Source organism: Aquarana catesbeiana, linkage group LG02, assembly GCF_042186555.1.
Source record: "Aquarana catesbeiana isolate 2022-GZ linkage group LG02, ASM4218655v1, whole genome shotgun sequence".
Taxonomy (NCBI): domain Eukaryota; kingdom Metazoa; phylum Chordata; class Amphibia; order Anura; family Ranidae; genus Aquarana; species Aquarana catesbeiana.
The window spans coordinates 460566452-460583305 of record NC_133325.1 but is presented as its reverse complement, the minus strand read 5'-3'; the positions used below and the strand labels follow the sequence as shown (position 1 = coordinate 460583305).

Genomic DNA, 16854 nt, shown 5'->3' with positions numbered 1-16854 from the left:
CTTAGTAACTTTATTAACTGACATGATGGACCCAGTTTCAGCACAAATTTATTTTCAATTATTATTTCCTCCATCAGGTGACAAATCTACAGAAGCAAGTAAAGCGCCCAAGGTCCCAAAAGAAGAGAATGAAACTGAAACATTGCTTTGTGCAAGTCCATCAAATTCCAACACCATTTTAAAGAAACAATACTTATCAACGCTGGCAATGAAAAATGCTAAAGAAAAACCCATAAAGCATGAAACACAGGAAGAAAAGACAACTGAAGCAAGAACACAGAGAGGTCGCCGAAGAAGGAAATACGTGATGAGTGGAAGCACAAATGCCGAAGGAGCTGATGGCACTTTAATGAGCAATAAAGCCAAAGCTAACTCAGAAACTAAAGTGGCTAAGCCAGCTAGATCTTTCCTCTGCTCAGTTTGTGGCAAGTGTTTTACCCAGAATGCCAGTCTGATCATCCATCAGAGAACTCACACAGGTGAAAGACCCCATGTGTGCAAAGTATGCAACAAGAGTTTCATCAGTAGTGCTTACCTCGTAATGCACCAGAGAATTCACACTGGAGAGCGTCCGTACGTGTGCACAGAGTGTGGGAAAAGCTTCATAAATAGCTCCAATCTCATCATACATAGGAGAGTGCATACAGGAGAGCGTCCCTATGTCTGTACCGAGTGCAGCAAGAGCTTCCGCCACAGCTCTGATCTCGTCAGGCACCAAAAAGTTCACACCGGAGAACGGCCCTATACCTGCGCCGAGTGTGGCAAATGCTTCTTCCGCAGTTCACATCTCATCAGACACAGGAGGGTTCACACCAAAATTTAGAAAATGTCTTCTTTGAATTAATCAGCATACTATGATTTTACTTCATATATTGCCAAATATTTAGTTTGACTTAAACGGGCTTAAAGAGTAATTCTAGGCAACTATTAAAATCAATCAATCAAGTGCTAATGTTATCCAGGAAATGTTACACCTGTGCTACAGTCATAACAGTTAATCAGTTTATCTATGTGAAAGTGTTCGAGTCCAGGCCAGTATTTTGCTGGCTTCTCGCAGGCATATTGGGTGGGGACTGCAGCCGCTTCTCTTGATGCTGTGTTTTGCAACCTTCTGCTCATGCGTTGTTGTGTGTGGGCAAGCCAGGAATGGGCTCGGAGTGAAAGGTGATGGAACCTTGATAAAAAAAAAAAAAAGCCGGGTGCAGAAGATGAATGCCAGGATTAGAGCCATTCAGGGGGCGGGCTGTACCCTTGATGTACCCTTGACTAGCTTAAACCTTTTAAAGATCATGGCTCAATATTGGTTGGACTCCATTTGGTCAACCTCTGGCCTATTGCTGGAAAGCACCTGGAAAAAACCTCAAAAGTTAGTAATATATATGCAATATGAACAGTTATGTAATGGAGTTGTTTTAATTTTATTTATTTTTTTTTATTTTTTTTGCTTTTTTTCATTTTTTTTTTTTATTTTTTAATTTGAATGAGAAAAAAAAAAAAAAACAATATTCCAGGAAACAATATTCTGTTTCTGTGTGTTTTAGACTAGTTGTCACTTACAGTGCACTTTGACCCAACGGCTGTTTCCTGTTTGCTGCTCACATAGGAAACCCAGAATTTGTAATCTTAAACATAGGTTCTGGTGTACCTTACAATTAAAGGCACAAGTTCACTAGCAATTTAAATCCAGAATCAAGGATCACAGAGGGAAGTTTTCCCTTTTAATTTCCTTTCTCTCCAGATGTCCATCATGTTGTAAAATACCAGTATTGACACCATTATGTAGTACAGGAACTCCATGGGTATTCATTGAGAAACCACTGTAGCTGAATGATAATAAATTAAGGTATGTCAGGTCCTAAGAGTTTTTAACAAAACAGTAGGTGTTGAACCTGCTGGCATGCATCCTACAATGAGTAGTTCCTTTTCATATGCTTTAATCAGACCTTGATGGTAGAGCTACTAAACACCAATGTGCCAAGGATGTCAGTGATTTCCAAAATAGGCTGGGTAAAAATCAGAATTCCTGGTCTTAATTAATACTTCAATATTAGAGTGGAATATTTTTTACGTAAATGCATAACATTCCTTTTTTCTTTAATTTAATTTATTCTCTATACAGGTATAACTGATTATCTTTTCCTATTTGGTAACTGATGACCTTCCCTGATCTTTACCTAATTTTCTCTTTTGTGAAAAACTCCATTCATTTTTAACTGGAAATAGTCTAATGCAGCAGATAATAAGCCCTAACTTTCAAGTGACAAGTAACTATTACCATATCCCTGTTACTTCGACTATCTCCAGTTGTATATGTAGACGGAAAAATAAAATGGTGAAGATTTGAATTTTTGACTTGCAAATAGTAAAATATTTCATTTCTTGACAACAATGTGTCTACTGTGTCCAAGTGCAACACACTTCTCTTCTTGTATGAATGCACTCAGGGGAAATAGATGTAAGAAAATATTCTCTATAGTAAATGTTGACAATGTATATAGCTTTGTACATGTTTTTTTCTTTTTATTTCAAAGAATCATAAGGAGTTAAAAAACAAAATATAAATGCATACAATCATGAAAAGGTATTCTTATTTTCCAAAATGGTTTTAGATCTGAAAATGAGGTGTTGGATTTTGTTACATTCCTGGGTCAGGATTAAAAAAATCCAAGTAAGTCTGTAATTTTTAATTTTAGGTAGAGTTTTAAGGCCATAGCTTTGTCGCTATAAAATTCTCCTCTGTGTCCTCCCTTTGCACTGCTGCTAGTTACCAAAATTGGTATTGCTCTAAAGGATTTCAGTGAGAAATTCTGCAAAGGCGAGAAAAAGAAACACTGGTAACTCTAAAACCCCCCAGAGTTGACCCCACTACAACACCAAAACTAGTAAGGATTGTGACATTAGTGTGAAAGAGAAGACTGCTGAACAAATTTTACAAAAATGGATGCAAAGAGCGAGACTGAAAAGGACAGTACATTTTATGCACAGGCTGCCCCGTCACTTTTTGTACCTGGCAGAAAATCTGTTATTTTTATTGAATGAATAAAGTGGATCCAATGTGTATAACATCACCCAGAGTAGAGCGGTCAGCAATACTAAAGCCGGACGTAAATGGTTCGAATCTCAGGAGATTCAATCCATCTATAGGCAGGCTGTGCAAATATTGCCAGTGGATATAGCTGCTAGCGATAATCACTGTTCTCCCAGCAGGGATGACTCCCCAGTCCCCCCCCCCCCCCCCATCCTCCGCCAGGAGAACACAATAGCTTGGCGGGAGGGATTCCCCCATCAACGCTAACTGTGTTAAAAGGGAGATCGAGTGATTTTTCTGTCCCGCAACCCGTGGTTGCATCATCTATAGCCTACCTAATGTTCAGGCAACATTGTCATCAATTAGAGCCTAATGAGAAAACGAATATGCTTTTTGACGTGTCAAATTTGAGGTGAATAAATCAGCTGCACTTTTATTATTAAAGGCCATAGACACAGGCCGAATATTGGGTGGCATCGGCCGGATCAATAGAAACCAGCCAACGTTCAGCCCATGTGTATACGGCAGCAGGTCTGATAGAAGCCAGCCAAATCCGGCTTCTGCCGAAGGGACATGACCGAAAAAGGTCTTCCGGTTGACATCCGATTAGTGCTCTCAGCCAACGGACCAGTGTGTTCTAGCAGGGGTGGGGTGGGGGTTGTCCCCCTGTCAGAACAAAATAGCTCAGTGGGGGAGATTGCTGTACTATCATCGTATAGTTAGTACAGTGGCTCCTCCCGAGCTCTTTAGTTTTTTTTTTTCGTTCAGCCCTTTGAGTTGGATGAAAAAAAATAAGAAGAGTGTGCACTAGGCTTTAGAATTGAACCAATAATGAAACAGATTCATTCTAATCAAAAACATGCCAAACTCTAAAGTCAAATGAAGTATGTGATTTTTGTCTGCTACGAGGCGAAAATGATCTACTAAATTCAGTGGCATTCTGTGTGCCTCAAGTATATTAAAAAAAAAAAAACTGGAAAAAAGATTATTGTGGGTATTGCAAATACTGACCAATCTCTTTGACCTGAACTAAATAAATAACTGTTATCTTTCTTGAGGGCGCCATCTGCAGTTTACTATTTCTTCTATACACATCACCGCCTAGATTTCCTCCTTTACCAGTGCTTGTAGACTTGGGGGCTTACTTCATTTTGCCTACTATTTCTCCCTATTTTAACTTTTTTTTTGTTTGTTTGGTTTCTGAATGTATTGTATGGTTTTGTATTACATGTGAAGTAATTGTATTTCATGAAAATATTATATGACTAAGTAAGTATTGTCATGCTGAAAATGACTTTATTGTACAGAGAGACAATCCATATTCTGGAGTAGTTGGAATCTTTGCAAATTATAGTAAGATAATAGCTCTGTATATGCTTGGTCATCAGTTATTCTGTAAATTACATTTTCAGTTATGTTTTAATTATATAATAATGTATTTATATCAATAAAAAATGAATGTTTTCCCAAGTTTTTCCACAAACACTAAGCTAAGTCCACCTTCCACCCATGTCAGGTATGAGTCCTAATGTAGCAAACACCTTGAAGTCACGTATATGAATGCTTCATGCCATGCTCTTACCTTCTTTGTCAGTGCTGATGGGTAAGAGCGCACATTGTGGTGCGACTCCATAATATTCCTCTCAATGTACTGTAAACTGACTCCATCATTATACATTATCAGCCGAGTGGAGTCATTGAAGAGAACACCTACACTGTTTTCACACAGCTGGTAACCTGGGGAGAAAACATTTCAGCTTAGTAGCCATCTAAAATATAATGGCTATATAAAGTAGGTCTCTGGTCAAGCTGATACATACCTAGTCCGTACTTTGCAGAATAATCCATCTATCCATTTGCTGATACAGAAAATTGGACTGCAGGCCGGATCCTCCGCTTCCTCTGTAGAAGAAATAAACTAGAGCTATTGGCCAAGTACAGTTAGCACTTCATGACCTGGTGTTTTAATTGTCAGGTTCTACAATTCCAAAATCCCCCAACACAATTGTCAGGTTCTACAATTTCAAAATCCCCCAACACAATTGTCAGGTTCTACAATTCCGCTAGATACAATGACTGGGGCAGGACTGTAATTGGATAAGTAAAAAAAAAGCAGCTCAATTCCCACCTGAATTCTTGCTTTCTTGTTACTTGAAGGAGCATAGTGGCACTGGGAGAAGCCACCCTGTTCTGAGAAGTTGTGTGTTATGCCCCTATGCAAGTGTGGTAGCATAATGTTATACTAAAGCTGCCCATAGATGGTTCAAATTTCGACTGGTTCAGCAGGGACTGGCTGAGATTCGATCCATGTATGGGCAAGCTGATTGTACCAAAGTTGATCCATCGATCGACTTGGGTACTACCAGCTTGTCGGATTTCTAGCATGTAGTTATTGCCAGTGGCTATAGCTGCTATTAATTATCATTGTGTTCTCCATGTAGGAAAGGTTGCAGGAAAGAAAATGTTATCTTCTATGGGCTGCCTTCTGACCTCTGAGCCATGAAGCAAGCAGAGATCAAGCCTAGAGAACACAGAGAACCTAGGTCTTGCAGTTACACCTGCACAGTAGCTGGGAGCCCACTTTAGAAAGTCACAAGACACAGTTTTGCACATTTGCATGCAAATGCTGTTTTTAGATTTCAATTTTCACAAGAGCAGATGACTCGGCTGCACACAGAGCAGATTACCATACTGAAACACCAGCAAATAATCAATGTTCCAATAAGGGAGGAGTGCTAAAATTAATCGCTGCATCGCAATTCAGGTGTCCCCGATGCAGCATCGAGGCATGCGACTAGAAAAATCAATTTCCGGGTGACATCATTTTGCTCCCCCCAGGGGAGCGCTCCAAGTGTATAGCTGTTACCTCATTTCTCAGTCTGTGTACATGTGACTGCCTGGCACGCCTCTCTCCTCTCACGTCTCTCCTGACGTCAGCCCCATCTGCTTCTCTTCTGATCTGATATTGATAGCTACAGTCAGTGGGCGGGGCTGAGAATTCCCTGCTGACTTCAGGAGAGATGTGAGAACACCGGCGGCTGGAATGGAGATGGGGGATGGTGAGCAGGAAGATCGCCCTTCTTGTTACAGGCTGCCATGGTCAGAGGGACAGCAATGACACATTTCTTCAACTAAGTCCAAGTTCCCTCCAATGATCCTGTATAGGATTACAGCTCTATCGCCCGAGTAGGATTACAAGGTACGTGCCTGCCTGGCCACTCCTCCTTCTTATCACTAGGCAACTCAGTGTTTACAGCGTTACCAGGGAGACCAGCAGCCGGAGCATGCAGAACAGCAACCAGCAGAGCAGCATGTGAGTACGGAGGGGGGTGCTGTGATCCGGGGACACGGGGGAGTCCGGGCATGTAATGGAATCTGTGTCCCAGAAGATTGCAGGGAGGAAGGGCCGTCTAGGCGACCCAAGCGGAAGTGGGAGCTCGTCGGTAATCGTGATGCATAGCGGAATCGAATCGTTGACCAGATGATCGTAATCGAATTGTGAGATCAGTGAAGATGCGCACCTCTATATTCCAATACATATATTATATACAGATTTATTGGTCCTTAAAGTGAAACTTCACTCTCTCAATCAACATTGACTATTTTTAAAATGGTTGTAAAGGCTTGAGGTTTTTTACCTTCATGCATCCTATGCATGAAGGTAAAAAAAAACACAGCTGTGTGCTGCTTCCCCCATTACTCGCCTGAGCTCCCTCTCGATCCAGTGATATGCACGAGAGCCTCGACTGTCCCTGGACTCCCTCTCCTCATTGGCAGCTAGTGAGCCAATGAGGAGACAGCTAAGGGCTCGGCTGATGTGTCTTATGGATGCATAGAGAGAGGCTTGGGAGTGAGCATGCACCAGTGCCCCCATAGCAAGGGGCTTGCTATGGGGACACTGGTCAAGGGGGAGGAGTGAGGAGCACCAGCACTGGACCCGAGTAGAAGTGGATCAGGCTGCTCTGTGCAAAACCACTGCACAGAGCAAAAAAGTATGACATGATTTTTTTTTTTTTTTTAAAGCCGAACCTTTAATACCACTTTAATCCTTATGCTGCTAGCAATCGTAGTTGGATAGGAAAGTATATCATATTTGCTTGTTTTAAAGGAGAAATACAGCCAAAGCTCATTTGGCTGTGCTTCTCCTGTGGATCACAGGGGTGCAGTTTGTTCTGCCCTCCTGTGACCCGTTTTCAGCAGACAGTGGCTGAAGTCAGCTGTCGGCTGATGTCACAGAGCCAGTCCAGGCTCGGGAAGGATCACAACCATATGGTTGGGATCCACCCAAATCCCTGAACTGGCATCTGTCTCAGCCTCTCAGCGAGCCACTGAGAGCCTGAGTCGGATGCTCCCGCCCCCTCCACAGCCCAGCGCTCCAGGGAGCACAGAATGAGGGGACGGAACAGAGAGCCGATGACTGACAGTCACCAGCTCTCTGCTCCAGAGAGCTGTGAGAACCGAGCGGTCGGTGGTGTTTGATCGCTCGGTTCTCAGTGTTAGAGCTGGCGGGGGACAGATGCAGCATTGGACCGATACTGCATCCACCTAGGTAAGTATGACTACCTAGGTGGATCCAATACTTCTCTTTTCAAACTTTTTTTTTTTTTTTTTTTTTTTTTTTACATTTCTTCAGTTACTTCCTAGTTTCCATGCCTAGGCAGATTATGTCATACATCTTAGGAATCTTAAGTAGGGTTGGAGGGGTTTTCTCAGCTAAGCACACCCTTTCCTGCTTGCATGCCTGAGTTACGGGCAGGTGGTTTCCAGGAAGTAAATGCTATATGAGTTACCTGCCCTTACTCAATATGGCAGCAGCCAGAAATGCTAGGGGGTGTTTTTCAAAGTGATTTCTCAACAAAATAATACATGGAGACATGGATGGGGGTGTTACTTTGAATTAAAAATTAATTAAAGTGGTTCTAAAGTCAGAAGGTTTTTTTATCTTGGACTCCATTCATACTTGTACAACTCCAAGGTTGTGCCGACTTTGGAGTGCAACTTTGGATAGGTGCAACTAGGATGCAACTTTGGCTTTGACTAGTGATAATGGACAACTGTTACATTGTAAAACATTCAGGTGTGACATTCATGCAACTTCTAAGGGTTAACATTGAAGTCTTTTGCCCTAAAGTTGAACTACTTTGAAGTTGCTGCAACTTTAGGTTGCACATATATGAATGGGTATCATTAGAAAACATGGGGAACGACTTGTCATGCAACTCTGATGCCAAAGTTGCATGACAAGTTGCACAAGTGTGAATGAAGCCTTAATGCATACTATGCATTAAAGTGGAGTTCCACCCAAAAATCGAACTTCCACTTTTTGGATTCCTCCCCCCCTCCGGTGTCACATTTGGCACCTTTCATGGGGGAGGAGGGAGCAGATATCTGTCTAATACAGGTATTTGCTCCCACTTCCTGGCATAGATCACCGCGGTGATTGTGGTGACCTACGCCACTTCCGCCGCCTACCCCGTCCTCCCCCGCTGTATTCTGTGAGACACAGAATACAGCAGGGACCTGAGAGGACGCGCAGCGCGACTCGCGCATGCGCAGTAGGCAACCAGGAAGTGAAGCCACGTGGCTTCGCTTCCTTATTCCCTTACCGAGGATGGCGGCGGCAGCAGCCGAGAGCCGAAGGACGGATCGGCTTTGGCTGCCGACATCGCGGGCTCCCTGGACAGGTATGTGTCCTTATATTAAAAGTCAGCAGCTGCAGTATTTGTAGCTGCTGGCTTTTAATATTATTTTTTCAGCAAACCTCCGCTTTAAGATAAAAAAACTTGTGTGCAACAGTCCTGTTCATCGATCCAGAGATGCTGGGCAAGAGTCTTGGCTGTCCGAGAGTCTCCCTCTTAATTGGCTGACATTAAATTAAAGTGATTGTAAAGTCTAATTTTTTCACTAAAAATAACAAACATGTTATACTTACCTGCTCTGTTGCAGTAGATTTGCACAGAGCAGCCCAGATCCTCCTCTTCTTGGGTCCCTCTTCTGTGATCCTGGCCCTTCCCTCCTGTTGAGTGCCCCCACAACAAGCAGCCACATTCAGACAGAGCTGTGGTCTGGCCATGCCTCTCTCTCTCCTGATTGATTGAATGACAGCAGCGGGAGCCAGAGCAGCAGCTTGGCTCGGGTGCCCCCCCCCCCCCCCAAGCTGCTTGCTGTGGAGGCACTTGGCAGGAGGGAGGGGCCAGGCACACCAAAGAGGGACCCGAGAAGAGGAGGATTTGGGCAGCTCTGTGCAAAACCAAGGTAAGTATAACATGTTTGTTATTTTTAAATGAAAAAAACTAGTATCACTTTAAATAGCATTTTTGGTTTATGGTGCTCATATGAACTGTAGTTCCACTTTAATGCACTGCATTTGCTGTGCTCATAAGTTTACATACCCTGGCAGAATTTATGATTTCTTGGCCATTTTTCAGAGAATATGAATAGCACAAAAACTTTTCTTTCACTCATGGTTAGTGTTTGGCTGAAGCCATTTATTATCAATCAACTGTGTTTACTCTTTTTAAATCAATCGCAACAGAAACTACCCCAATAACATCAATGACAGCTTGAAGTCTTTTGTGGTATTTGTGGATGAGGCTCTTTATATTCTCAGATGGTAAAGCTGCCCATTCCTCTTGGCAAAAAGGCTCCAGTACCTGTAAATTCTTGGGCTGTCTTGCACGAACTGCACATTTTGATATCTCCCCACATTGGCTCAATGATATTGAGGTCAGGAGACTAAGATGGTCACTCCAGAACCTTCACTTTATTCTGCTGTAGCCAACTTGGCCTTGTGTTTTGGATCATTGTCATGTTGGAATGTCCAAGTATGTCCCATGCGCAGCTTCCTGGTTGATGAATGCAAATGTTCCTTCAGTATTTTTTGATAACATACTGCATTCATCTTGCCAACAATTTTGACCAAATTTCCTGTGCCTTTGTAGCTCACACATCCCCAAAACATCAGTGATCCACCTCCGTGTTTCACAGTAAGAATGGTGTACCTGTCATCATAGGCCTTGTTGACTCCTCTCCAAATTTAGCATTTATGGTTGTGGCCAAAAAGCAAAATTTTGGTCTCATCACTCCAAATGACTTTGTGCCAGAAGGTTTGAGGCTTGTCTCTGTGCGGTATATTGTAAGGGGGATACTTTGTGGCAATTGCATAGTAATGGCTTTCTTCTGGCGACTCGACCATGCAGCCCATCTTTCTTCAAGTGCCTCCTTATTGTGCATCTTGAAGCAGCCACACCACATGTTTTCAGAGAGTCCTGTATTTCACCTGAAGTTATTTGTGGGTCTTTCTTTGCATCCCGAACAATTTTCCTGGCAGTTGTGGCTGAAATTTTAATTGGTCTACCTGACCGTGGTTTGGTTTCAACAGAACCCCTCATTTTCCACTTCTTGATTAGAGTTTGAACACTGCTGATTGGCATTCTCAATTCCTTGGATATCTTTTTATATCCCTTAACTGTTTTTTATACAGTTCAACTACCTTTTTCCGCAGATCCTTTGACAATTCTTTTTCTTATCATAGGGTGAAGATGGTTACCTTTTAATAGCCATTCAAACACCTTTGTGTCAACTTGTGTGCATGTTATCAGGCCAAAATCACCAGGGTATGTAAACTTTTGATCAGGGTCATTTGGGTAGTTCCTGTTGCCATTATGATTCAAAAAGAGTAAACACAGTTGATTGATAATAAATGGCTTTAGCCAGATATTAACCATGAGTCAAAGAAATGTTTTTGTGTTATCATTCATATTCTCTTTAAAATGGCCAAGAAATCATAAATTCTGCCAGGGTATGTAAACTTAAAGTGCTGGATACTGATTGGTTTGCAAATAGTACACCACTTTGGGGCGAAAAGGAGCCCCAGTATGTTCTCCCATCAGACAAGTGTTACAATAGGGACATCAAGACTCACCCTGGAGGATCACATCCTTCTTAAGCCGCGTACACACGAGCGGAATGTCCGACAGAAAAAGTCCAATGGGAGCTTTTCATCGTCTGTTCCGATTGTGTGTAGGCCTCATCTGACTTTTTTTTTCGAAAATTCTGACGGCCCTAGAAATGGAACATGTTCTAAACCAGTGGTTCTCAACTCTGGTCCTCAGGACCCACTAACAGGCCAGAATTTAAGTATTACCTTGGGGAAATGCAGACTAGAATACTGCAATCACTGAACAGCAAATTATATCACCTGTGATGTATTTCACTTATCTTGCAAACCTGGCCTGTTGGTGGGTCCCGAGGACAGGAGTTGAGAACCACTGTTCTAAATATTTCCTATGGAACCAATTCCTATCGGGAAAACTGATCGTCTGTATGCTGTTCCGACGGACAAAAAATGATGCATGCTCTGAAGCAAGTATGAGACGGAAACTATTGGCTACTGGCTATTGGCTATTGAACTTCCTTTTTCTAGTCCCGTTGTAAGTGTTGTACGTCACCGCCTTCTGGACGGTCGGACTTTGGTTTGACCGTGTGTAGGCAAGACCGCTTGAATGGAATTCCGTCAGAGTTCCATCGGAGAAATCTTCGGAGTTTATTCCGACGGCAAAACTGGTCATGTGTACGCGGCATTAGAGGGCATAGCAGCATTGATACTGGTCAGTTGCATCATATCAGACAGGTAACAATCCGCAGGCTCTGTGCACTTTGGTGGGGCCATCTCCTCAACCTTCGCTGGCGCTACTTTCTTCTCAACCAATGGAGGATTTTGGCCTGTAGCAAACACACCGCATGTTAGATACACTACAGTAGACATACAGTACATGGGAAAAGACCTACCATCAGCTACTCCAAAGAGCTCTAAACTTAAAGGCTAGTCATGTTCCTAAGGTGTACTACTACTGCTTCAGCTAACATTTACAAAAAAGTAATGTAGCACTTCTCACGGTGGAGCTGCTAGTTTAAGTGGGTCTGTTACCTTCACCTTGCTTCCCTTGGTTTTACCGGCACCGGTCTAGGGGTTCCGTTGAGTTTACTTCTGGACGACACACGCACCAACACTGGAGTACGTTTTCAATGCTTTATTGAACAAACAAACTTTAGGAAGTAGCAGGAAAGAGGCGGAAAAGGAAACTCTCAGGAGAAACTCAAATATCTTCTTACAAGATCTTAGCGACAAATGTCCCGGTAGAATTCAGATAATTATGTGGAATGCGCTCCCCTCGTGGGACACACTCTTTGCGTGTCTGGATAGGCCTCTCTCACCGGTCTAGCAGCCAGTACGCAGCACGAATCTAAAGACTCTGCCACATACTAGTTTGGGGGGATAAATCTGCACAATCCTCTGCCACAGGATGTATCAGATTCTCTGCAATGAACAGTCAGTCACAGTGCCTGAACCTTTAAGCCAAACCGGCAACACTATACTGTCTTTTGAATACGTCCTCCAGCCGAGTCACCAGGCCCCTCTATAGACCAGCATGCTGCGTGATCTCTCCAAGACCGGTCCCCCCCTGGGATCTCCTCGGCTGTCCAGCTTCGTCACACAGGACCGACAGCTCAGGACCATTCCTCGGCCGCAGTGGTAGGCCCCAGACAAGCCTCTGGACCCACCCCTGCGCCGCAGCATCGTGGGCCTCCCGATCGGGGGACCACAAGGTAGCTCCTTAACGCATACCAGTCGGCCAGGAGGGCCAGCAGGTGACTGTAAAAACGAACGCTAGAACATGGCGTCTATCCCATAAATACCCTGTTCCCAGAATGCAACTCGGAGGACCACCTCCACCGAGCTTGTCTCTGAGACAGAGGAGCATCTATACACTTTGACACGTTGCCCTTCCAACACTGACTAATGGTAACAGCGACACCCACCGGTCAGTACGGAAGCACACACAACGTCAGCCAAGCTGGAACAGAGGCGAACTTTTACCCTTCTTAACACACAATTTACTAAATTTACCTAATCTGCGGTAGATTGTAAATCTACCAGTGCTACAGTGCTACAGTAATATTAGTATAGCATTAAGTGACAGAACTGTAGCAAAAAAAAGAAAAAGTTTAAAGTGTTCATATTCCTACGAAGCAGTAAAAAAGCTTTAACCACTTGACGACCGCCTCACGCCGATTTACGTCGGCAAGGTGGCACGGACAGGCAAAATCACGTATATATACGTGATTTGCCTTCCGCAGGTGGGGGGTTCCCCCCCCCCCCGGTGCCCGAGGCGGTCGCCATTTCTTCCCGGGCGATGAGAGGTGAGGGGGAGGCCATCCATTGTTGGTAAACAGAGGGAAAGGAAGTGATGTCATCCCTCCTCGAGTCGGTCTTTTTGATCCGGCGCCGAGGAGAGAAGACATCAAGTAAGTCTGCACAACACTACACTAACAGTAGAACACGCCAGGCACACTTGTCACCCCCCATCACCCCCCGATCACCCCCCGATCACCCCCCTGTACCCCCTGTCACTCTGACACCAATAGCATTTTTTTTTTTTTTTTGCATTGGTGTCAGTTTGTGTCAGTTACAAGTGTTAGGGCAGTTAGGTTAGCCCCCTTTAGGTCTAGGGTACCCCCCCTTAGGTCCAGGGTACCCCCCTAACCCCCCCTAATAAAAGTTAACCCCTTGATTACCCCCCGTCACCAGTGTCGCTAAGCGATCGTTTTTCTGATTGCTGTATTAGTGACACAGGTGACGCTAGTTAGGGAGGTAAGTATATAGGTTCGCTGTCAGTGTTTTATAGCGACAGGGACCCCCATATACTACCTGCTAAAGGTTTTAACCCCCTGATTGCCCCCTAGTTAACCCTTTCACCAGCGATCACCGTATAAGTGTTATGGGTGACGCTGGTTAGCTAGTTTGTTTTTTGTAGTTTATTACAGTTTATTACAGTTTATTATAGTTTATTATAGTTTTAGGGCACCCGCCGTTTATTACCCTATAAAGGTTTAACCCCCTAATTGCCCGGCGGTGATATCAATTACATTTTTAGGGTCAGCTAAGGTCTGCGTCGCCCCAGGCAGCGTCAGGTTAGCGCCAGTACCGCTAAAACCCACGCACGCAGCATACACCTCCCTTAGTGCTATAGTATCTGAGCGGATCGATATCTGATCCGATCAGATCTATACTCCCCAGCAGTTTAGGGTTCCCTGAAACGCAGTGTTAGCGGGATCAGCCCAGATACCTGCTAGCACCTGCGTTTTGCTCCTCGGCCCAGCCCTGCCCAGCCCACCCAAGTGCAGTATCGATCGATAACTGACACTTACAAAACACTAAGCACACATAACTGCAGCGTTCGCAGAGTCAGGCCTGATCCCTGCGATCGCTAACAGTTTTTTGGTAGCATTTTGATACAGTCGCTGACAGTCAGGAGCTTTTTTGCCTGTGAGTCTCACTAGTGTACCCCTAAATTTAGAGCCCAAAATGGCAAATCGAAGGTACACTAGTGAAGAGGCCTACACGTTTCTGAGTATGACAGATAGTGAAGAGGAAGTCACTCATCTGTCAAGTTCAGGCTCAGAATACGAACCTGTAGAGGACAGCGGCTCCATGACAGATAGCTCTGACGACAGAGTTGTGGTCCCTGCTAAGGTCAGGCGTACCAGACCCCAATCTTCTTCTGTCCTTGAAGTGCAAGAACCTCAGGGCTCTCGTATGGAGCAGAGAAGTACTAGCGCCGCTATTCCTTCTGGTGAACTGGCAAGCACCAGCGGCCTAGTACACCCTGGTCGTACATCCAGCACTGCAGTATCACGTGGTGACGTGGCGAGTCCCATAAGTGCAGTTCAAGCTGGCGAGGTGGCAAGCACTAGTAGTGTCCCGCTGCCACCAAGAAGACAAAGACAGGCCCGTCGTGCCCATAGTGCCCTTCCTGCTGCATTGGCCAATCCGAATTGGGAACCCTCCACTTCTGCAGCACCCGTACTTCCCCCTTTCACTGGCCAACCCGGAATTCAGGTGGAAACAGTTGACTTTACGCCACTGGATTTTTATTCACTGTTTTTCACCGAAGATCTCTATAGATCTATTGTGGACCAAAGCAATTTATACGCTGGTCAACACATCGCCGCTAATCCCCAGTCCTCCCTTGCCAGAGATTGGAGACCAATTACGGTCTCCGAATTTAAGACCTTTCTGGGCCTTTCCCTCCTCATGGGGTTGAATAAAAAGAGTAAGTTGCGGTCATATTGGTCCACTGACCCAATTTACCATTCACCCTTGTTCTCTGCTTCCATGGCCAGGGCACGATACGAGCAGATTTTGCGGTTCATGCACTTCAACGACAATGAACTCTGTCGTCCTCGTGGAGACCCTGCATACGATTGGCTCTACAAAATTCGGCCCCTCGTAAACCACTTCAACCAACGTTTTGCAGACTTGTTTACCCCCCATCAAGTTGTCTGCATTGATGAGTCCCTGATTAAATTTTCTGGCCGCTTGTCATTCAAACAGTACCTTCCCAGCAAGCGTGCCAGATACGGGGTCAAGATGTATAAGCTCTGTGACAGGGCCACAGGCTATACATATAGTTTTATGGTTTACGAGGGCAAAGATAGTCACGTAGAGCCGACAAACTGCCCTGACTACATAGGAAGCGCTGGCAAGATAGTGTGGGACTTGGTGTCACCCTTATTCGGAAAGGGGTACCACTTGTACGTGGACAATTATTATACGAGCGTGCCACTTTTTAGTCACTTGTTTGATCAGCAGATTGGAGCATGTGGCACCGTGCGACCTAATCGCCGGGGCTTTCCCCAGCGGCTTGTAGATTCCCGTCTTAGGCTGGGGGAGAGAGCCTGCTTGAAGTATAATAATTTGCTCGCTATGAAGTGGAGGGATAAGAAGAATGTTTTCGTTCTCACCTCCCTTCATGCAGACACGACGACCCAAATTCCTACGGCGACTGGTGTTGTGGAGAAACCCCTCTGTGTCCACGAATACAACCTTAATATGGGAGGGGTGGACCTCAACGACCAGTTGTTGGCGCCGTACCTAGTTGCCCGTAAGGCCAGACGCTGGTACAAAAAAGTGTCTGTTTATTTATTTCAATTGGCTTTGCTGAACGCTCATGTGCTATACAGAGCTTCAGGACAGACTGGATCCTTCCTTAAATTCCAGGAAGAGATCGTCAGAGCCCTTCTGTTTCCAGACGGTGCTCTACCTCACCTTCCCCAACCAAATGCAGTAAGCCGGCTGCATGAGCGGCATTTTCTTTATGCCATCCCGAGTACCCCTACCCAAAAAGCCCCCCAAAAAAGATGTCGTGTCTGCAGCAAGCGCGGATTTAGGCGTGACACCCGGTCTTATTGTCCCTCCTGTCCTGGCAATCCTGGTCTTTGCATGGGTGAATGCTTTGAACGCTACCATACATTAGTTGAGTATTAGCGTAGGGTTCAGCACTGCACAGACTAGGAACACTAACACAGGGTCTCCCAAGATGCCATTGCATTTTGAGAGACCCAAACCTGGAACGAGTTACAAAAGTTAAAAGTTACTAAAAAAAAGTGTAAAAAAAAAATAAAAAAAAAAATAAAAAAAAATAAAAACACAAAAAAAATATAAAATAAAAAAAAAAAAAAATAGTTGTTGTTTTATTGTTCTCTCTCTCTCTATTCTCTCTCTATTGTTCTGCTCTTTTTTACTCTATTCTATTCTGCAATGTTTTATTGTTATTATGTTTTACCATGTTTGCTTTTCAGATTTTTTATACTTTACCGTTTACTGTGTTTTGTTGGTAACCATTTTATTGTTTTCAGGTACGCCATTCAGTTGCAGCGCGGATTTATTTATCTTGACAGCAACAGCGTTTGCTCCCACGATATATAAAGCCGTGACTCCAGCGCTGTCGGAGGTGATTTCACCACCACAGTTACATACTTCA

The 16854-nt window shown here is 44.3% G+C and overlaps 1 protein-coding gene across 1 annotated transcript in view; it reads left to right on the top strand.

The window, feature by feature from the left end:
* LOC141128393 (uncharacterized) overlaps positions 1 to 4498 on the top strand; it is a 38245-nt gene extending 33747 nt beyond the window's left edge. Inside the window, exon 5 of the mRNA XM_073615662.1 lies at positions 78 to 4498. Coding sequence (XP_073471763.1) covers positions 78 to 823 — 746 coding nt within the window. The 3' untranslated portion in view covers positions 824 to 4498. The remainder of the gene's footprint in view (positions 1 to 77) is intronic.
* The last annotated feature ends 12356 nt before the right edge of the window (positions 4499 to 16854 follow it).